This window comes from Sus scrofa, chromosome 13 (genome assembly GCF_000003025.6).
Source record: "Sus scrofa isolate TJ Tabasco breed Duroc chromosome 13, Sscrofa11.1, whole genome shotgun sequence".
NCBI lineage: Eukaryota > Metazoa > Chordata > Mammalia > Artiodactyla > Suidae > Sus > Sus scrofa.
In genome coordinates, this window is record NC_010455.5 from 16,855,521 (window position 1) to 16,878,836 (window position 23,316).

Consider the following 23,316-nt stretch of genomic DNA (forward strand, 5'->3'; position numbering starts at 1 on the left):
TCTGGAGACTGGTTCTCTCTCACAAAGAAATCTCTGTCCTGGCTTTATGTTTGTTTGGTGTCCGTGCAAGTGTTTGTGTGGAGTGTGGCGTGTGGGAGGCGGAGGAAGGTGGTCCTTCCAGGGCCCCCTCTGGGAGCAGAGCGGGCATAGTATTCACGTTGCTGCAGCCAAACGGGCCCACAGGCCGACCAACTTTCAAAGCCCTGGCCCTGTTGGCCTTTGACAAGCAGCAGACATGCAGCAGCCAGCTGAGCAAGTATTTTCACAAGAGGGAAACAGCCCCAAGGAGGGCTCCTGAGCTATTATCCGTTGGCAGCAGCCTGTGAGGCAGACAAAACCTGCAGAAGAATCCAAAGGAAACGAGGAAAGAAAGCGGGGTGGGAGAGGAGAAGAGAGAGCCTGGGACTGCAGCCTGTGTTGTCCTGCATTTCCAGGCAGGATAATTTGGGAGGAGGGCAGATAAAAAAGTCAGGGTTGTGCTTTGGGGAAAACTGCCAGTAGCTCCACGGCTCTGTGATGTTGGAACCTCCATCAAAACAGCAGCTGTGGACCAGATGCTGACTTTCAGGGGAGGAGCGCCCCCTCCCACCCAGCCAGCCCTGTGAGCTCCGGAGCTGGAGACTGCGGACTTCCCCCTGAGAGCCTCCTGTCAGATGAGAAGAGATGCTGCTGGCCTGGGCTGGGGCGGCAGGGAGGCCAGGCTAGGGGTGCAAAGAAGAGCAGTGAGCTCTAGAAGCTTCCTAGAAAAGAAGTTGTGTGAGGCCCTCGAGGAGATGTCAAAGTCTCCCTCGAGCACCTGGCAGGCAGGCAGGCAGCAGGGGAGAGGGACCCTGGTGTGGCAGATGATCCTGCCATGGGCAGTGGGTCGGGCTCCTGGACCCGGAACCTGATGAGGGGTCTGTAGGAAGAGAGGGAGGAAAAGCCTGGGAGAGGAGGAACAGGTAGTGAGTCAGGAAAGGAGGGAGCTGATGAGCTGTGTGCTGTCAGGCAGGTCACCATGAGGACAGCCGATTTGGCTGGGGATCCCACATGCACCACAGGACCACAACCCTGGCTCAAGGAGGCTGGAGTTATTCTTCCAACCTCATCTGCCGCTGGTTGAGGGCTAACCTTGGGGCACATTGGGAAGGTGCACCCCAGTTGCCAGCCTGACCCCCTTGGAGGCAGGCCAGCATGTGTGCACAGTAAGTAGTATAATGTCAGCCTGCATCCGAGGTTATATATTCACAGATATGGCTACTTGTGGATGTGTACTGTATTTACAGTCCGTGGATGCATGAATAGTGGGTGTGAAACTTGCATATACAGAAGGCCCAGTTATGGGGCTTGTGCATCCATGGATACTGGTGTCTGCTTCTGGCCCTGGAACCAACCTCCCTCAGATACAGAGGAAGACTGTGTTGAGTGATGATGGCAGGCACTTGTGCTTCATTTTATAGATGTGGAAACTGAGGCACAAAGTGTTGACATCTCTTTTCCAAGTCCTCATCTGTGGTTTATGACAGCACCGGGGCAAACACAACTAATAATACCCCTACTTATGATGCATATTGTTAGTACTTTTTTAAAGTGCTCAACTCAACCTTACTCTCTAAGCTCTTTGCCTCCCCGCCCCACTGGGAGGCATTTCCAAAACTTTTAAAAGACTGTATTTATTTTAAAAGATAGCACTCTCTGAACTTACCCCACTCACCTTTTAACTTGCTTTCTCTGCAGTTCTTCACGTTATTTGATCAAAGGCACACCAAAAGGAAAGGGCAGCAGTCTCATTTTTCCCCACCTCCATCACCACCAGTCCCCACTACTTATCTTAACCCAGAAAGTACATAAGTTTGGGTTTAAAGGCAGTAAATAATGGCAGCAGAGGAGAGGGCTGCTCTTTGGTGGTTTTTTGCCTAGCATGTTTAGAAATCACAAACCATAACCATTTGACAGGCCCCATAAGGGTCCCCTTCTTGAGGTCAGATGGTGGGGAGGTCTCACCAAGGCAGGGAGGGACACATTCATCACATCTGTGACAGGCACGTTCCCATCTGGGGCTGCCCCAGCTTTGTCCTGCTTGGAGGAGAGAGAACTCACTGAAAGGCTTAGTAGAGAAAGAGTGCATGAAAGCTTCCAAAAAAGGCAAAGCTGTTTCATCAGAGTAACAGTAATACAGTATGAATTCTGAATGCTCTTCCCGGAATCCAGAACACTCTGTGGCCTCAGTTTTCTTAGCTGTAAAGTGAGGTGTTGGATCCCATCTCTGAAGAATCTTCTCTGTTCTCTGTCTGACTCATTTGAAACCTTTAAAATAAGTTTAACAACTTGCATTCATTTCTTCTGAGATACAACTCATAATCCTTACAAAACATGTAGAGCAGGGCTGCTCCAGGTGTCACTTGTGGAAGGTGCTAGTCCTCAAACTGTTTGTTTCAGATTTGCAATGTGATGAGCACAGGAACTGAGAGTAGTAGGGGGTTAGTAACTTTAATTGCAATTAACACCCAAGTGTGATTCATTTTTCTTGTAATTCATTTCTATAATATTTTACCAAACCCTCAGTCCCCAGTGAAGTTGAGGCAAAACAGTCTTTTAAAAAAAAAAAATTGAGAAGGACTCCTTTTTAAACAATAAGAGGCAAATTTAAATCACCTTTAATCTCATCTTTCAACCTAAACCACTTTTGTGAAAGAAACTAGGGGTAAAGGAGTTCCCTTGTGGCACAGTTAGTTAAGGATCCCAGGTTGTCACTGCAGCAGTTCAGGTTGCTGCCATGGCAGAGATTCAGTCCTTGGCCTGGGAACTTCCACATGCCGTGGGCATGGCCTAAAAGAAAAAAAGAAACTAGGGGTTAGGAGGGGAAAAGAGAGTTTCTTTTCTGTATGTCCACTTATTTAGTGATTTCATAGTTTTAGCTGTGTACATTTTCTAAAACAGAAGTATTTTAAGCACCAACATGGAAGCTACTAAGTTTGGACCTAGCAATTTTGCCAAAGTGGATTAAGCATCTCGGCTTCTAGATGCCTGAAAGCAGGGGGAGAAAGTTGGAGCTGCAGAGGTCCAGGGCACCAACTTTTTGCCAGTCACCAGCTCTGCTTGTTTTCCCAGCAGAGTCTGGGCTTCAGTGCATGGGGTTCCATCCCAAGAAGGGCCATCAGAGCCCATCTGGGTGGCAGAGGCCTCCTGCCCCCGTCGCCGCCCCTTCTGTCCTCCGAAGTCTCCACAGCTCAGGGAGGGAAGTAGGCCTCACAGCCCTTGGGGATACTGGGGAGTCCCACTGCTTCCTGGTTTTAGGGAAAGTAAGATGCAATCCAGTTAAAATCCTCTTCCTTCTGGGAAAGGATTGCTGCCTTTGCTTTTTCACAGGAGCACTGGTTCCTTTTTCTTTAAGCAGAAAACATTCCGAGACCAGCTGCCCAGCGTCATCCTTCCCATCTCCTCCGTGCCCCCTGGAAACCTGTTTTGGTCCACACAGAACTTAAAAATTTAAACACTATGGTTTATATGACTTTGAAGATTAGGACTTGAAATAAAATGGCTCTGGGTTATCATCTCTCCTCTGGAGACCTTTTCTTTGTTTAAAAAAAAAAAAAATCTCATCCATGAGATCAACAGTTGGGAAGAATTCTGATCCTGGCACTTTGTAGCCCTCACTGTGGTCACCTGCCCCCAGCTTCGGAGCACCGTATGGGCTATGCTGTAGAAATTGCTTCTTCTTCGTCTTCTTTTTTTTTCCTTTCTAGGGCCACACCCTTGGCATATGGAGGTTCCCAGGCTAGGGGTCCAATTAGAGCTACAGCTGCTGGCCTACGCCACAGCCACAGCAACACAGGATCCGAGCCACGTCTGCGACCTACACCACAGCTCATGGCAACACCAGATCCTTAACCCACTGAGTGAGGCTAGGGATCGAACCCACAACCTCCCGGTTCCTAGTCAGATTCATTTCCACTGTGCCACAGTGGGAGCTCCCTGTAGGAATTGTCGATGGTCAAATACTTCCAGTTTCTCCAGAAGAGGCCATGTCAAAGTTTCCTCAGGGTGGCTTTGTGCATTGGATGTTGCATTTAGATAAACACAGCAGAAAAAGAGAAAGCTCTTCCTTGGAAGCTGTTACAGGCCAGCTTTCCTAGAATTAGAGCTTGACCATGATTTTTGTGCAATGACCTATGGAAGTTAAGGTCCCAGGAAGAAGCTCGCAAATCCGTGGTTTCAGGAGAGCCCTGGCCTCAGCCTGATCCTGTGGGGAGCTCTGGAGCATGAACTGCACCAGTCATCCCCTGTAGAAGCAAGACAGTTAGACTGTTAAAGCTCCCCAATTAATTTGTCATTGGCTATAGGCTGCCCCTGGGGATGAGGCTGTCATGTTCTGGAAATCTCCAAGCCAGGAAGCTCCCATCAGCCAAGGGCAGTTCTCCGTAGAAGGGAGAAAGTGAGTCCTTATGTGACAACAACTGCGGCAGCTGAGGGCTGGCACTCTTGGCTTGGTAAAGGGGGTCTAGGCAGGCTACCAACCACACCTGCCAGGGCAGCCAAAACAGTTGGAGAGTCAGTGTGCTGATGCATTGTCTAAGGAGCAGTTTATGTCATATGCAAATCATGTCATTCCATTCTATTACATTGTATTATACAAACACATATCTCAGAGCTTAGTACTAAGACAGCATCGTTATTTGCTTAGATTGAATTACAGAATAACTCTGGAGGGGAACATGGAGGTCATTCATTTCAGCCCATTTTATTTATTTATTGTAAAGAAACTTAAAAATGTTTTATTGTAGTTGCTTTACAGTGTTGTGTTAGTTTCAGGTGAACAGCAAAGTGATTCAGTTGTACATGTACAGAGAGATATATCTTTTTTAGATTCTTTTCCATTGTAGGTTATTACAAGATATTGAGTAGAGTTCCCTGGGCTATACTGTAGGTCCTTGTTGTTTATCTATTTTATATTTAGTTGTGTGTGTATGTTAATCCCAAACTCCTAATTTACCCCTCCCCCGCCTTTCCCCTTTGGTAACCCTAAGATTGTTCTCTATGTCTGTAAGTCTATTTCTGCTTTGCAAATAAGTTCATTTTATCATATTTTTTGATCCCATATATTCATTTTATAGAAGTGATGAATTAGATCAGCCTAAACCCTTACTGGGAACCAGCTCTAATTCTCAGTTCTCTGCTCTTGCTTGAATGCAACCCAGCCCATATTTACTGAAAGCCTGCTATATATATAAGGCACAATTTCCTCAGGGAATTGAAAGACACAAAACGCAGCCTCTGCCTTGGGCGTTAGGCCTTTATAGTCCAGGAAAAGATAAAGGAATAGAAGAAAGAAGCAAGAGGTAACTATTATGCAAATGAGTTCAGATCTCACCCCAAGAGCAGTATAGATTAAGCGCCATAGGCACTTGAAGACAAAAGCAGCACACAGAAGGATGGTGGCTTGTGCTTGTCTCAAAGTGGGGGTGGGGCGCACTTCATCTCAGCTATGACAGAAAGAAAATATCCTGCCAGCTCTTCTAGTTGGGTGAGGCTGAAGAAGATAAATATGCAAGTAGGGTTCTGGGAATGGGGGAAGATCAAATAAACAAGAACAAGCCATCTCTTTTCAAAATGTCATTTTGCCTTAAATGCTTCAATTCTCAGCCTGGAAGGGCAACTTATTGAAAGTTTCACTCATTAAACAGGGTTATTTTGAAGCTAAAGGCCAAAGGTCCAGCTTGTTTTGGAGAAAAATGTTGAAGCCAGCCCACTCTTTCCTTTCAGCTCAGACATGTTTCAGTACTGGAGTGTTTTTATTTTCTAAATTGTCCTGTGATGCACTGGCATGTGTATTGTCCCACCCACTTAAATTAATAGCTATTCTAATACCCAGAATTTATGCATTTGCCACTTTGGAGAAGATCTAAGATGAATTCATTCATTTACTCAGCCAGGCATTTATTGAGAGCCTGTGGGGTGGGATGGCCTTGCCTTGGGTGCTAGGAAAACAGGAATGAGAAAGGAGCTCTGAACCTGCCTGCGAAAGCTCACAGGCTAGTGGGGTGAGACAGATAAGCAAGTATTTAAAAATGATACACCCCAGAGTTCCTGTCATGGCGCAGCAGAAACGAATCCATCCAGGAACCGTGAGGTTGCGGGTTTGATCCCTGGCCTTGCTCAGTGGGTTAAGGATCTGGCATTGCTGTGAGCTGTGGTGTAAGTTGCAGACACGGCTCTGATCCTGTGTTGCTGTGGCTGTGGTGTAGGCCGGCAGCTGTAGCTCTGATTGGACCCCGAGCCTGGGATCCTCCATATGCCGCATGTGCGGCCCTAAAAAGCAAAATTAAAAAAAAAAAAAAAAAGATACACCCCAAACTAGAGCTCTGCCCAGGACGTCTAATAAAGAATGGCTCAGGGATTATTCAAGGAAGCTTCTATAAGGAAACTGACCTTAGGACCCAAGGGGGTATCAAGGTGGTGGAGTAGGAAGACCCTGAGCTTACCTCCCTCCACAAATGCACCAAAGCTACCTACATACAGAGCAGCTGTCTCTGAGAATGACCTGAAGAGGAGCAGAATATCTCTTCTGCAACCAGGGTAATAAACAGCCAGGAGGAGGTAAGAAGTGATCTCATCCGGACCCACACCCCTACTACGTGACTGGAAGAGGAGGGAATGTTACAAGCTCAGGGTTTGAGCCACATATCAAGCACCCCAGCCCTGGGGTCTGGCACTGGGAAGATGAGCCCCTGGGCCAGGTGGGGCTTACCAGAGGGCTGTAAGAAACTGAGACTCCACTCTTGAAGGAAGCATGCACAGACATGCCTGCTGCCCATCCCAGAGCTGAGGCAGCAGAGAGAAAACGCCCAGTGCTCTGGCCAGGCTGCCAAGGTCATCCTGACACACCCGTAGCCTGCGCTGGGCTGCTGCTTCGGCCTTCCTGCTCCAGTACTGCCCCCCTGTTGTGGCAGAGGCTGCCACTGCTACAGGTGGAGCCCAGCTTTCTCAGGGCTCCAGCTCCAGGTCCAGTCCCCATCTAGGCACTGACCACCAAAGCCTTAGGTGGCACCAGACCCTGGAGCCGCCCCTCCAAGTCCAACCCTACCTCCCACTAAGAGAGCCACCACCAAAGCACTCCAGGAAAAGACATAGTCCTTTTATGTCTTTCTTATTTCAAGCAGCATAATCTGTGTTGTAGCATGTATCAGAGCATTCCTTTTTATGGCTAATTTCACCATGAAATTAGTTCCACATGGAAAATCTCTTTAGGTCTTTGTAGGGCCACACACTGCTATTACATGTAAGATTTGTCCACCTCCCAGGAAACCAGTTTTGCCCCCTTGAGCCAGGATCGTCCCATGAAATGCCTGCACTAGGATCTGAGCCAGTGACCTGGTTGGTCTTGTTCTCCATTCTGTACCCAGCTGTCAGCACAGGGCCTGGCATAGAGTGGGCACTCGGCAGTCAGTGTTGGATACTTCTCAAGCTCCTTCCATACCCACCCCTCTATTTCAATCCTCCATAATTAAAAATCACTCCCCACGTAATCACACACGTATCCTGCCACTTAGTGCCCCACGCAGCCCAGCAGACATGTCCGCATACCCTGTTCCTGGAGTTGCACACCCTTCTCAAGGGCCCTCTGTCTCCCTCCTCTCTCCCGCAGAGGTGAAGGACTATGAGCCACCCTTTGGTTCCAAGGTGCGGGAGCATCCCTGTGTTGAAAGCATGAAGGACAACGTGTTGAGAGACCGAGGACGGCCAGAAATTCCTAGCTCCTGGCTCAACCACCAGGTAAGGAGTGACTGTTACGAGAGGAAAGTGAAGTTCATCCCAAGGAAATTCTTAGGTAGGAGAGAGTTCCCCTCCTGGGCATCCAGGAGGGCGGGGCCCCTTCTCTTGTGACTCTGTAAGGTTCTGTTTATAAACAGTGCGATGACTTTGTGCTTAAATGTTCCAGTCATCCTTCAGAGAGGGCTCAGTCGTAATGGTGATGGAGGGCCCTTGTCACACTGCCCACACCCTCTTGGCTCTGAGGTAAAGCATTTTGTTTTCAGCTTCTGCCCCTCATCCTTTCCACAGGGAGGTTACATTTTGTGCCCTTCTGTGTTCCAGACATTTTCTTCTGGGAATCTTCAGCTCTGGAAGGAAATATTTAGCCAAGCGAAAAGGAGGGGGCATTTGTCAGCCAGCTAGAGCGTGAGGGGCTGCCGGGCACCCAGGCTGCATGCACACGTATTGGGAGAGAGGAGGCCCGAATAAGGGAAAGCAGAAGAGAGGAAAGGGCAAGGGAACACAGAGGAAATCTGTCCAGAACCTCCCAATGGCTTCTTTTGGTCTCTTTTCAAGAATTGCTAGGGGAGCTCCAATTGTGGCATAGTGGTAATGAAACCAACTAGTATCCATGAGGACACAGGTTCCATCCCTGGCCTCACTCAGTGGGATAAAGATCTGGCATTGCTGTGACTGTGGCGTAGGCTGCAGCTGCAGCTACAATTCTCCCTCTAGCCTAGGAACTTCCATATGCTGAAGGTACAGCCCTAAAAAGAAAAAAAAAAAAAAAAAAAAAGGATATGGTAAGTAAGCCTCTCCATCTATATCAGGACAGTAGTTCTGACTTACAGGGACACCTACCCAAATTCCTTGATTTGGGACATTTTTATGAGGGCAATGGTCAGAGAAAAAGAAGTATAGGTTGTAAGAGTGGGGCACTGTCTGGCACCGTAGGAAAGAGCCATGAATGATGGAGGGGGACCTCATGCCCCTATCTCAGTGACAAAACTGCCCTTTCTCTTGAGGTAAACCTTTTATGGCTGTCTTTGGATGAATTCCCTTATCTAGGAAAGGCTGGGCCTAGTCATGGTTTTCCTAAGGCCAGGCAAATTCAGTCAAGAAACAAAAGCCAGTGCAGTGGAAAAGAAAGATGGAGCAGGAAGCCTGGCTGAGAGCCACTTCAGTGGACAGAGCCGGATAAAAGTCGGGGGAGAGCACAGACCAGGCTCTGTGGGCCAGGTGGTGGTGGCCCAAGGCTTCTCCAGGGATGTCAGGAAAGCCTCTTTGACTCTGAAAATGCAGGACTGTTTCAGGTTAACTCCAAAATCAGAAGGACCTCCTGTTGTTTCTTTTAAACTGTGGCCTCCTCTGCTGTACAGTTCTTGTAATGAAGCCATTATTCATAATGATAAAATTCTGGAAAGCATTTGCATAATACATTTTTTCTCTTAATGAGATTTGTTGCCCTATTGATTTCAAGTTAATGCTTAATATTTAATTTAATTTACTGCCTGTAATTACAGTGTCAGAATAAAATAAATGTTACTTGTGTACCAACAGTAACACTCCACTCTTAACAGGGCCATCCATCAATACTGTCAATTAGGTGAATTATACAATTAATTCAACATCATGAACTCACAGGGCAGGAAGGGGAGGGACAGGTTCTGAGGTGTGTTGGGAAGGTTGTTGGTTTAGGCTGCAAACAGGGAAGTGCCATTCTCAGGTCAGGGTTGGGATTTACCTGTCCCACCTGGGATACCTGGGTGGGAGGCACCAGTGACAGAGTTGGACCTCTGATAGGCAGGAGCAACCTCTGTTTCCATCAGGCTATCTATTTAATTGCGCCTGCTTTATGTCCAAGAATGACTTAAAGTAACAGAAATATTTGCAATGCAAACTGAAAATGAGGGCTGTGAGAGAAGTCCCTTGTCACCATTGTGGTAGCATTTTCTGGATAGGCCTTTGGAATGGGACCTTTATGGAGTTAGCTTGAACCCACTGAAACAGACTGTAGTCCAGCAGGTCCTACAAAGACAGCTGTTCTCCGTGGTCCAGGCTGATACTGGAGAGGAGGGACTAGCAGAGGGCTGGAAGCTGAGACCAAATCACCTCGCAATGTGTAGACTTTACAAAATGCAACCAGTCAATGCCTGGACTTCACTCAGACTAGGATAGTTAGCCCTGTTCAAGTAGGAATGTATATATGATTCCGACTCTGAGACTCTGGAAAAGGCCAAACCACAAAGACAGTAAAAGGGTCAGTGGTTGGGGTTGGAATCAAGATGGCAGATTAGAAGAACTTGAAGCTCACCTCTTCCCACAAATGCATCAGGAACACCTCTGCATGTAGAACAGCCCTCACAGAATGCCTACTGAATGCTGGCAGAAGACTTCAGACACCAGAAGGACAAGAGGGACCTCTATATTACTGGGTAGGATGAAAGAAAAAAAGGAGGAAGAGATGGGACCTGCAGCACTGGAAAGAGCTGAAGCAGAGAGGAGGCTCTCATACCCTGGGAGGTCCCCACCATGGGAAGACCAGCTGGGACAGAAAGGGAGCTTCGAGGAGGCTTGGGGGAGAGCACAGAAGCCAATCTGTGGTCGGCAGGACAGCGTGAGAGCTATACAGAGGGTCTGTGCCACTGCCCTGCATGCCGGCCTGAGACATGTGCCCATTGATATGAGCAGGGACTGGGTGCTGGAATGTGGGGTTTAGAGAAGAGACTCAGAGAGAGGATCACTGTTAGCTGCATAGAGACGGCCTGAGGGGGTGGGAGTATGGAGCACTGCAGCCAGGAGTGTTTGTAGAGGATGTTAGGGCCACCATGGAAGCAAGGACCATTGTTGAGTGGCATGCAAGGGGTGGGACTGCAATTGCAGCCCTTTCCCCATGTGCCTGCCCCTGCCTCCTTGGGCTTTTAGGAGAGGCCCTCACCTAGGCAGGCCAATGTGACCATCGGCCACTGCCCAGACCCCTCCTGCTTGGGAAGGCTTGTGAGCTCTGGCTGCCTCAGCAGCAGATGCCAGTGGGTTGTGCATGCTCAGAGGTGAGGCTGAAATCACAGCTGAGCCCCAGAGGCCAGGCAATTTAGTAAGCTGCATGAATTGAGGATTACACTTCTGTTACTGGCTTGGTAAATTCAACACCTGTGGATTATCTGAACAGACAATGAATGCTCCTGAAGCTGGGATACATCTGGCTTTAGCAGCTGTGGGCTTTGTGGGTGCATACACATGGGGGTTGGGCCAGGGAAGGGTCCAAGCTACCTCTGTAACTCCCACAGAGGGTCCAGGTGCAAAACTATTGCAGTACTGGGACCTGACTTCAATGAATCTGCAGTGGCAGCTGGGTAAAAGAGACAGCAAGGCCAATTACTGACATACTCATGGGCCTAAGAGCTGCGCCAACAACAATGTACTTTGTGGGCCTACACGAGTGAAAGGTGACACAACAGAACACACTCATAGGTGAACAACTCCAGCAGAAGAATACACAGTGGCTCTTCTCCCAGTGGAAGTGCTCCAGTTCTGTCTCCTTGACATGACAGATCAGAAGCACAGCTCAGAAACATATCTGAGAGCTTCTACTCCAACAATAAGGAAGCAGACTCTACCCCTGACATGGCAATGACAGCCACGGAGCAAAGAGGAGGCCCCGTTCAATATCCAATACAGGGTTTGGTCACTACAACATCAAGAGCACCTCCTATCAAGAGGATAATGGCCAGCATACACTGAGGAAAAAGGTGACAAGCACCCATACTAAAAAATAGCCCTCACACCAAAAATTATTAAACCTGTGCTGGCTACACAGGGACATGGGCACATGAATATAGCCCTCTAAGACAGTCAAAATGTCTGGCATCAGGAAGAGGAACCCCCAGCGCATTTGGGTTTGAAAGCCAGTGGGGCAGGAGCTCCACAGGATTGGAGAAAATAGACTCCATTCTTGTAGGATGCACACAAGGTTCCATGTGCACTGAGACCCAGCACAAATTGCCTAGGCTAGACCTACTTGTGGGTCTTAAAGAGTCTCCTGGGGAGGGAGAATCAGCTGTGATGCACTGGGGGGCAAGAACACAGGTGTGGAGACCCAAGGGACTTGGTTGATGTGAGCTTTCTTTTAGCATCAAGACTTGGCCCCACTCAACAGCCTGCAGGCTCCAGTGCTAGAATGCCTCCGGTCCAACAATCAAAAGGCTAGGAATAGAGTCCTAGCTATCAGCAGACAGGCTACTTTGAAGTCATACTGAGTTCACACCCACCTCTAAACGAACCTCTTGATGTAGCCCTGCCCTCTAGCGGGACAAGACCCAGCTTGCCACCAGTGGGCAGGCACCTGTCCTTCCCACCAAGAACCCTGCAAAAGCCCCTAAGCCAACCTCACCCACCAGGCTACAGACACCAGAAGCAATAGGAACTACGATTCTACAGCCAGCAAAAAGGAACCACAATCAAAGAACGTTAGCAAAATAAGACAGGAGAGAAATATGTTGCAGACTAAAGAACAAGATAAAAAACCAATAAAAACAACTAAATGAAGACAGACAATCTAATTGAAAAAGAATTCAGAGTAATGATATTAAGGATGATCCAAGATCTCAGAAAAAGAATGGAGGCAAGGACCAAGAGATACAAGAAATGTCTAGCAAAGAAATAGAATAAAAAAAAAAAAAAGAACAATAATGAATGAAAAATACATTGGAAGTAATCAATAGCAGATAACTGAGACAGAAGAATGAATAAGTGAGCTGGAAGACAGAGTATTGGAAATCACTGCTGTGTAACACAATAAAGAAAAAAGAAAGAAATGAGAACAGTCTAAGAGACCCTTGGGACAGCACTAAATATACCAACATTTGCAATACAGGAGTTGTAGAAGAAGAGAGAAAGGGCATGGAAAATATATGAAGAAGCACTAGCCCAAAACCTCCCTAATATGGCAAAGGAAATAATCCCTCAAGTCCAGGAAGCACAGAGACTCCAACAGTGGATAAACCCATGGAGGAACACGCCAAGACACATAATAAACTGACCATAATTAAAGACAAAGGGGAAGATCTTAAAAGCAACAAGGGAAAAATAAGAAATAAGTATTTATATAAAGGAAAAACCATAAGGTTATTAGCTTATTTTTCAGCAGAAACTCTGTAAGCCAGAAGGATGTGGCCTAATATATTTAAAGTGATAAAAGGGAAAAGCCTACAACCAAAAATGCTTTATCCAGCATGGCCCTCTTTCAGATTTGATAGGGAAATCAAAAGCCTTATAAAAAAGACAATCAAAAGCTAAGAGAATTCAGCACCACTTAACCAGCTTTACACCAAATGCTAAAGGAACTAGTCTAGGTGGAACAACAACAACAAAAAAGGCCACAACCAGAAATAAGAAAATCAAAAATGGAAAATGTCACCAGAAAAGGCAAACATACAGTAAAAATAGGAAATCACCCACACACAAATATGGTATCAAAACCATCAACCATGAGAAGGAGGAGAGTACAAATGTAGAATATAAAAAATACTTTTGAGACTAAGAGACCAGCAACTTAAAACAATCTTGTATATGAAAAAAACCCTACAAAAAGAAATCCAAAACAGTTAAGAAATGGCAATAAATACATACATATCAATAATTACATGTAAATGGATTAAATACTCCAACAAAAAGACACAGGTTGGTTGATTTAATATAAAATCAAGATATGTCTCTGTGATATCTACAAGAGACCCACTTCAAATCTAGGGACACATTTTCTAGAATGAAAGTGAGGGGATGGAAAAAGGCATTTCATGCAAATAAAAAATCAAAAGAAAGCTGCAGTAGCAATATTCACATCCGACAAAAATAGACTTTAAAATAAAGGTGATAATAAGAGACAAAGAAGGACAGTACCTGATGATCAAGGGATAAATCCAAGATAAAGATATAAGAACTGTAAGTGTATATGCTCCCAACATAGGAGAATCTCAGTATATAAGGCAAATGCTAATATCCATATGAAGTGCAATCAACAGTAACATAATAATAGCAGGGAACATTATCACTCCACTTAGATCAATGGAATATCATCCAGACAGAAAAGCAGTAAGGAAACACAGGCTTTATAATGACATATGAGACTAGATGGACTTAGTTGATATTTATAGAACATTCCATCAAAAAGCAACAGAATACACATTCTTCTCAAGTTCACATGGAACATTCTCCAGGATAGATCACATCTTTGGACAAAAATCTAGGCCTGGTTCAATGTGAGAAAATTGCAATCAAGTTTTTTTTTTTTAAACCACAGCTCTATAAGACTAGAAATCAACCACAAGAAAAAGAATCTACAAAAAAAAAAAAAAAATGGAAGCTAAACAATATGTTACTAAACAACCAATGAATCACTGAAGAAATCAAAGAGGAAATAAAAAAATACCTAGAGAAAAATGATAATAAAAATACGAAGATATAAAACCTATGAGACACAGCAAAGACAGTTCTAAGAGGGAAGTTTATAGCAATATAGTCTTACCTCAGGAAATAAGAAAATTTTCAAATAAACAATCTAAACCATCTACCTAAGCAACTAGAGAAAAACAAAAAAAATGCAAAGTTAGGAGAAGAAAAGAAATCATAAAGACGAGCAGAAATAAATGAAATAGAATCAAGTAACATCATTTCAGCAAATGCAAAAAAAAAAAAGTTTTTGACAAAATCCAACACCCATTTAATAAAAAAACCTTCCAGAAAGTGGACCTAGAGGGAACCTACTTTAATAAAGTAAAGGCCAAATGTGACAAACCCATAGCTAACATCATTCTCAATGTGAAAATCTTAAGAGCATTTCCAGTAAGATCAGGAATAAGACAAGGATGTCCACCCTCACACTTGTATTCAACATGGTTTTGGAAGTCCTAGCCATGACAAAGAAAAATAAATAAAAGGAGTTCCAGGAGTTCCTGCTGTGGCACAGTGAAAACAAATCTGACTAGGAACCATGAGGTTGCAGGTTCGATCCCTGGCCTCGCCCAGTGGGTTAAGAATCCAGTGTTGCTGTGGCTATGAAGTAGGCCAGCAGCTACAGCTCCGATTAGACCCCTAGCCTGGGAACCTCCATATGCTGTGGGTGCAGCCCTAAAAAGACAAAAAGACAAAAAAGAAAAGGAGTTCCAATTGGAAAAGAAGAAGTAAAACTGTCACTGCCTGCAGATGACATGATATTATAAATAGAAAATCATAAATATGCTACCAGAAAACTATTAGAGCTCATCAATTAATTCAATAAAGATGTAGGAACAAAATTTATAGACAGAAATCTCTTGCATTCCTATACACTAACAATGAAAGTTCAGAAAGAGGAATTAGGAAACAATCCCATTTACCGTCACATCAAAAATGAATTACCTAGGAATAAACCTATTTAAGGAGGCAAAAGACCTATACTCTGAAAACTATAAGATGCTGGTTAAAAAAAAAAAAACAAAAAACAAAACAAGGATGATACAGACAAATGGAAAAATATACAAGGAATTCCCATTGTGGCTCAGTTGTAATGTACCCAACTAGTAACCATGAGTGTACGGATTTGATCCCTGGCCTCACTCAGTAGGTTAAGTATCCAGTGCTGCAGTGAGCTTTTGTGTAGGCTGCAGACATAGATTGGGTCCTGCGTTGCTGTGGTGTAGGCCAGCAGCTACAGCTCCGAGTCAACCCATAGCCTGGGATCTTCCATATGCTGCACATGTGGCCCTAAAATAAACACACACACACACACACACAATTGTTCTTGGATTGGAAGAATCAATATTGTCAAGATAATTATACTACTTAAAGCAATCTGCAGATTCACTTCAGCCCCTATCAAATTACCAATGGCATTCTTTATAGAACTAGAACAAAATATTTTTAAATTTGTATGGAAAAACAAAAAACCCCAAATAGCCAAAGCATTCTTGAAAAAAAAAAAAAAAATGGAGCTGGAGGAATCAGACTCCCTGACTTCACATTATACTACAAAGCTACAGTCATCAAAACAGTATAGTAATGACACAAAACTAGAAATACAGATCAGTGAAACAGGATAGAAAACTCAGAAATAAACCCATGTCCCTTGGTCAACTATTCTATGACAGAGGAGGTAAGAACAGTGGTGAAAAGATTGTCTCTTCAATAAGTGATGCTGGGAAAACTAGATAGCTACATATAAAAGAATGAAATTAAAACATTCTCTAACACTCAAAATGGATTAAAGACTTAAACATAAGGCCAAATACTCTAAAACTCTTAGAGAAAAACAAAGGCAGAACACTCTTGAACATAAATTGCAGTAATCTCTTTTTGGATCCATCTCCTAGAATAATGAAAATAAAACGAAAAAGTGAAAAACATAAACAATTGAGGATGGCCGGGGGGGGGGGGGGGGGGGGGGGGGAGTTGCTGTGGTGTGTGGAGTCACATCGATACCTATGAATAATGGAAAAAAATAAAAAACAAAAAATAAATAAAAAAAATAAAAACAAAAATAAACAAATGGGACCTAATTAAACTTAAAAGCTTTTTCACAGCAGAGGAAGACATAAACAAAACAAAAAGACAACCCAGAGAATGGAGAAAATATTTGCAAAGGAAGCAACCAACAAGGGATTAATCTCAAAATATACAAACACCTCATGTAGCTCAATATCAAAAAAACAATCCAATCAAAAATGGGCAGAAAATATAAATATACATTTCTTCAAAGAAAACATATGGATGACCAAAAGCCACACAAAAAGATGCTCAGCATTACTAATAGAGAAATGCAAATCAAACCTACAATGAGGTATCACCTCACATTTTGGTCAGAATGGCCATCATCAAAAATCTACAAACAATAAATGCTGGAGAGTGTGGAAAAAAAAAAAAAGGAGAACGCTCCTACACTGTTGGGAGGAATGTAAATTGGTACAGCCACTATGGAAAATAGTAAGGTTCCTTAAAAAAACTAAATATGGGAGTATCATATGATCCAGCAATCCCACATCTGGGCATTTATCTGGAGAAAATCATAATTTGAAAAGATACATGCACCCCAGTGTTCACTGCGGTGCTACTTGCAATAGCCAAGACATGGAAGGCACATAAATATCCACTGACAATGTGATTGGATAAAGAAGGTGTGGTACATATATACATGGAGTATTGTTCAGCTGTATAAAAGAACAAAGTAACACCATTTGCAGTAGAGAACTAATGAAGACCTCCTGTACAGCCAGAGAAATCAACCCAAGCTTCTGCAATAACCTATATGGGAAAAGAATCTTATAAAGAATGGATATGTGTATATGTACAACTGACTCACTTTGCTGTGCACCCGAGACTAACACAGCATTGTAAGTCAACTCTATTCCAATAAAACTTTAATTAAAAAAAAAAGATTAGGGGTTGCCAGGGCCTCAGCAGAAAAGGAAGAAAATGTTTAGGGCAGTAAACTTCTGTGGGTACTGAAATGGTACATATATTTGTCAAAACCCACTTCCTGTCCATGAGCATGGCCTTTCGCTGACGTAGTGATGTTTTTGTGTTGGTTCACCCATTTTAGCAAACCTACCCGACAGATGCAAGGTGTTGATGGCAGGGGAGGTTGTCTGAGTGGTGAAAGGGCAGATGTGGAAACTCTAATAAATTTCTACTCAATTTTGATATTATCCTAAAACTTCTTTCAACAATAAATCCTAAAAATGTTCCCCTCCAAATAGAAAGATATGAAATGACATTAGAAGCCACCTCACAGAATTTTCAGGACTGGGGATGCTTGCTGTGCCCCAGAGGCCTACTGGGGACCTTACGTGTGCCTCTGTTTCCCCATGTCTTATGATCAGATGGCCCCAAGCATTGGTGTCTTGCAGTGGGGACAGGCGGTGCTGGGGACCCGGTGGGGGTTGGGGAAGCTACCTTGCCCCCTGGAACCACCACTCACTCTCAGGTGCCTATGGACCATCTTCCCCTGCAGGGCATCCAGACAGTGTGTGAGACACTGGCCGAGTGCTGGGACCATGACCCCGAGGCCCGGCTCACTGCGCAGTGCGTGGCAGAGCGCTTCAGCGAGCTGGAGCATCTGGACAGACTCTCGGGGAGGAGCAGCTCGGAAGAGAAGATTCCTGAACATGGCTCCCTGAACACTACCAAATAGCTCTGCCAGGCGGCCAGGCTGGGCTGAGTCCATGGAGGCCGCCCCTGTGGCCAAAGAACAGAGGCAGCAGGAAGCTGCCCCTGAAGGATGCTTCCTGGAACCCCAGGGGTCGTTCCCCTGCTGTGAGCAGGGTGGGTGGGAAGGGGTGACAGGAAGCATCTTAAGCCTTTGACATTGTCATAGGATAAGCTGTGTTAGCACTTCCTCAGGAAATGAGATTGATCTTTACAATAGCCAATAACATTTGCACTTTATTAATGCCTGTATATAAATATGGAATAGCTATGTTTTATATATAATCTATATATATCTATATCTATCTATACAGCCATACTTTGGAAAGAGGTGAGGGGAAAAAGGTCACAGATACCCAGGAAATGGGTTTGATGGGCAGGCTCAGCCCTGAACGCAGAAGGAAGGGCTCTGTGACCGCCTCAGCACTTGGCAATCATGTGTGTGCTGGTCCTTTGAGCACTGGGGAGGGAGGCTTTGTCTTTGGAGAGGGGCTTCATGTCTCAGAGCCTGCTATGGCCACGATGCACTTGCTTTTGCAAATTAATAATCCCCTGCGCTGGGTCCCTTTCTGGCCGCGGAGCTAATTGGAGTTGCACTGTTTGGAGACCTGACCCTGGGGACCCTGTGTGCCATCATCTCTCCTGGACTTTTCACTCGAGCTTTGCCCCCACCTCTGGTTTATGAACCACCTTCCTCATTAGCTCAATAACTTTGCCCGATCTAACTGCTTAAACCTTGTAAACCCCATCTTCTACCTTCAAAGCTGCAGGAAAATCAGGACGCATTTCCCCCAACTGTGAAATTGCCACATCTACTAATGAGAAATTGTTCCTTTAGAGAAAAAAAAAATACTCTTCCTATCCCTGTTAGTGTTCTCTTTCCTAAAAGGGAACAGATCTGCCCTCTGGATTCTTTATTTTAGTTGTTCTTCCCTTGGTTTCAGTCTCCAGTTTTCTATGCAAACACCAGTATGTTCCATCCTTCTGGGCTCTGGGGGGCTCAAATGCATTCTGGCCAAGTGGTATTTGAGCAGCACAGCACTGCCACAGTTGGGAGTGTTTCCTCAGGCACTGTGAATGTGTGTTTTGCTTGGCCAAGATAGCATTTAACAAAACCAAGCCACTTTTTAAATATTTGGAGATTTTGCAACAACAACAACAACAAAATCTGGATCCCCAAGTAAGAGTAGATAGCAGGGGGTTTCCAGTTCTCTCTGGCCCACATCCTTCACAGATGAAGGTGTGGACACCCTTAGAAAGCTGCTCTCTTCCCCCTGTGAACGTTTGCCCACCCCCACCCCAGTCTGAGAATTAAACCTGCCCCCTAACCAAGGTCCCCTGTGAGAAGTGGACATTCGTGCAGTCATTCTCTGGCTATGTAAAAGGACTTCAGTTCCCTTCCTGGGGTTAAGATTTGAAGTTGGCTTTTGGGGGACCAGTGGAGACCTCCTTTGGGCAGTTCCCTTTAAACCAATTCTCTCTTGCTTGTATATTAACAGCCTTCCTGTCTGCATTTGGGAGGCAAGCCCTTTACTCCAAGAAGCTTTGGTCATGGTTACTGGTTTCTCCAGCACACCTGCCCTTCCAAGCTTTGCCGAATTTGAATGAGGGACACAGGAGTCCCATTTGCAATTAGGAATTCTGTGTCCATAAGGACAAGAACAAAGACTGAGCTTTAATACTCCATAGGAAACTTGTTAATCCACAAACAAGTGTTAATGCTGCAAATAACAGTATCTTTTAAAGAAATGTTTTAAAGCTTATTATCAGCCAAATAGGAATATTGAAGCGTGACTGGCAGTGATCAGATCAGCTCTGCTTGGGTTTTGGAAGGTCTCATCTCATTGGGGTTTTAGCAGACATGCTGAAACTTGGGATTAGGTGGAACTTTTTGGAACGCTGCTTCGGTAGAGGTGGGCTGAGAGAACAGTTAAGACAGCTTGACCACAATGTCATGGAAGTGCCCAGAAATGCTGTGCACTTTAGGGCTGTTGATGCCATCCCAATAGCTATTGCTCACTGACCTCTAGTGGTGAATTTCCAGAATACTAGTTTGTTAATGGGATCTTCCAAGATTCAGAAGAGCTTAGCACTTCTGGGTCATCATCAGCATAAACTGGAATCTAGTGTCAAATGATACTGTGGCTTGCTTTATGTTATTTTTTTTTCCTTATTCAAGAAAAAGACCAAGGAATAACATTCTGTACTTCCTAAAAATACTGACTTTTTCACTACTATACTTAAAGGGAAAGTTTTATTCTTTTATGAACACTTCATACTCATGTATTAAAATAGGAATGTGAATCCTATATACTCTTTTTATATCAAATGTCTCAAGCACTTATTTTCATTCTATGCATTGTTTGTCTTTTATATAAATAAAGCAAAAATACTCAGGTCAGCTTCCTGACTCCTGTTCCTATTCATAGAAGACCATTAGCCTCATTTGGTTATTTTGCATTTGTGCAGAAAAAAGCCACAGGACAAATCCTCTCCAACTTTTCCACATACATTGTCTTCTTCAACTGAGTGTCAGGTCCCTGTTTTTAAAAAGCAAACTGTGAGATGTGGGAGAAGCTGCTGGTGGCTTGCCCTTTATCCCAGGTCCCCACACACTGTTCCTCTACATACCCAACCACCATGTCCACCTGCTCTCCTGGGAGCCTCTGGCATCTACACACAGCTTCTCACAGGGCGTGGCACAGGTGGCTGCCCACTCCTTCTCTTCCTGCCTCTTCTCACAGTAGCGGGCTGGTATCATTTTCCTCCTGCCAGGTGTCCTCCCTCTTCCTTCCACTCAGCCAGAGCATGCCAGTTGGGGCTTTTTCTTTGAGGTATAGGTGACACACAACATTACATTAGTTTCAGGTGTATAATATAATGATTCAATATGTGTATATATTGTGAAATCATCACGAAAGTTAAGTCTAGTTAACATCCATCACCATTGATAGTTACAAATTTTTGCTCTTGTGATGAGAAATCTTAAGATTCACCTTCTCAGCAACTTTCAAATATGCAATACAATATTATTAACTCTAGTTGCAATGCTGTACATTGCATACCATGACTTATTTATTTTACAAATTGGAAGTCTCTATATTCTCTTCCCCTTCACCCATTTCATCCACTCCCTACTTCCTGCCTGTGGTGACCACCAGTCTGTTCTCTGTACTCCTTATTTTCTTCTTGTTCTTTTTTCAAATTCCACATAAAAGTGATATCACATGGTATTTGCCTTCTTCTGTCTGACTTATTTCACTAAACACAATGTCTGCAAGTTCTGTCCATGTGAAATACAAATGGCAAGATTTTTTTATGGTTGAAAAATATTCCCTTGTTAATTTTTTTTATATATATGCCACTTCTTTTTATCCATTCATCCATCAATGGACACTTGAGTTGTACTCTTTTCTTGGCTACTGTAAATAATGATGCAGTGAACATGGGGCACAGATATGTTTTCAAGTTAATATTTTCATTTTCTTTGGCTAAATACCCAGAGGTAGAAATGCTGGGTAATATGGCAGTTCTATGTTTAATTTTTTGAGGCCCCTCCATACTGTTTTCCATAGTGGCTACACCAATTTACATTTCCACCAATGGTGCATGTACCCCGCAGCTGTGACAACCAAGAATGCCACCAAATGCCACATTGCCAAATGTTCCCTGGGAGACCAAATCGCTCTCGGTTGAGAACCTCTTAGCTAGATGATGTGGTCCTATTCTGGGGACATTAGTTATAGTCCTCGTCTTAATTAGCAGCTCGGCAATTTTAGAGGTTACTAATTTTATCAATTAACAGCTCCTCCATTTACCACCTGTGTGACCTGGGCAAATTACTTAACCTCTCCATGCCTGTTTAATTCTGCGTGCAATGGAATTTTACAGGCTTCATCCTACATCAGAAACTGCTGTGATCGGCAATGCATGCAAAGCTTTTGGAGCTGCATCTTGAACTTGGAAAGCCTTCAGTCCATATGGGCCAATATTAGGTTGGTTTAGTGTGCCAGGGCTGCTCTCTAAGGAGGCAGATTTTGAGGTACATCCTAGAGCACATTATCAAAGCAGAGGAAGTGGACACAAAAACTGCAGGCCTGGACAACAGGAAAGAACCTGCCCTGTGAGAGACCAATGATCTGGGAGAACTTCCGTTTGCTGACCCGCTGTGTCATTCGACTGACTCCTCCACTAGCTCTATGAGGTAGGTACTATGCCCATTTTACAGATGAGAAAAACTGCTCAGAGGACTCCAGAAGATGCCTAGGGTCTCACAGAGGTAGACTCTGCTTGCAAAGCCATATTGTCCTGGAGCCCAGAATTTGGAATAACAATTTGGAAGATTGCTTGGTTCTTTTCTCTAATTAATGTTGTCTCCTGAGGGACCTGGGTGTACCGCACCACCATGAATGTGTCCTACCCCATTCACATGGCACCAGCATTGTTCTCTTCTACCTCCACCCCACATGGGGCTGTTGCCTGATGCGGACAAATGAGGCATAATCTCAGCCTTGTTGCCCAGCTGACTTCCCATGCATATAAGAAATGCTGTCTAAATTTTTGCTGAGAGTACAACTGGAAGACGAGTGAATAGTGTTATCTAATGTGTGAAATGAGCTTAGTCTTTCAGATGGATTCAGATCTCGGATCGTGCCAAACTTTAAAAACATTATTTTAGTGGGTTTGTTTTTTTTTATTTTAACACGTACTAGAAAAAAAATAAACACATTCAGCCTTTGCTTGAAATATAGCTGATTTTAATTATAGCCAAATTGACTTTTTTTTACTGCATTAAGTAGATAACAGTCTTTATTTCTGGCAACCGCAGGAGCTGGGAGTATGAATGACAAGGTTAGTGTGCTTCCCCTAAAGAAGCAAATCCTTGTGAATCACTAAAATTTCTGAAGCACGGGAAGCACCAAACACCATCTTCTCTGTTTTACCATCTTTTAAAATTTGTTTTAATCATCACTACCAACCTACGATATAGTCTTACTTCTGTATTAGAAGCAAGGAAAAAGAGGCAGGGAGCCAAATGTTCCCTGGGTATTAGTAAAAGCCCCACAGTGAGCAGTCTTAAGGCCAGGATTTGAAATGAAGCAGTCAGACTTCAGAGCCTCACTCTGACCTTGAGCACAAGGTGAGGCCAGAGTTGGAGGGCAAGGTGGAACCCTGGAATACTTGGGGGTCTAATTCCTTAGCCTGAAATGCAGATGGGGAAGGTGCAGTTTGCACTGGAGGGGCGAGGAGTGGCCATCAGGGAGCCCAGGAAGCAAAAGTCATTTCTCAAAGGCATGTGAACTCTGGGCTCCAGCCCAAGTGCTCCAGCCAGAACAGGAGCCAAGATGTTCTGACCCCTCTTGCAGGCTATGTTTTGCCTGGGTTCTTTCAGTTCTGGCTGCTGCAAAG

General features: G+C 44.4%; 1 protein-coding gene across 1 annotated transcript in view; it reads left to right on the forward strand.

The window, feature by feature from the left end:
* Positions 1 to 20,308, forward strand: part of TGFBR2 (transforming growth factor beta receptor 2) — a 91,459-nt gene extending 71,151 nt beyond the window's left edge. The window contains exons 6-7 of the mRNA XM_021071493.1: positions 7,625 to 7,752; positions 17,714 to 20,308. Coding sequence (XP_020927152.1) covers positions 7,625 to 7,752; positions 17,714 to 17,893 — 308 coding nt within the window. The 3' untranslated portion in view covers positions 17,894 to 20,308. The remainder of the gene's footprint in view (positions 1 to 7,624; positions 7,753 to 17,713) is intronic.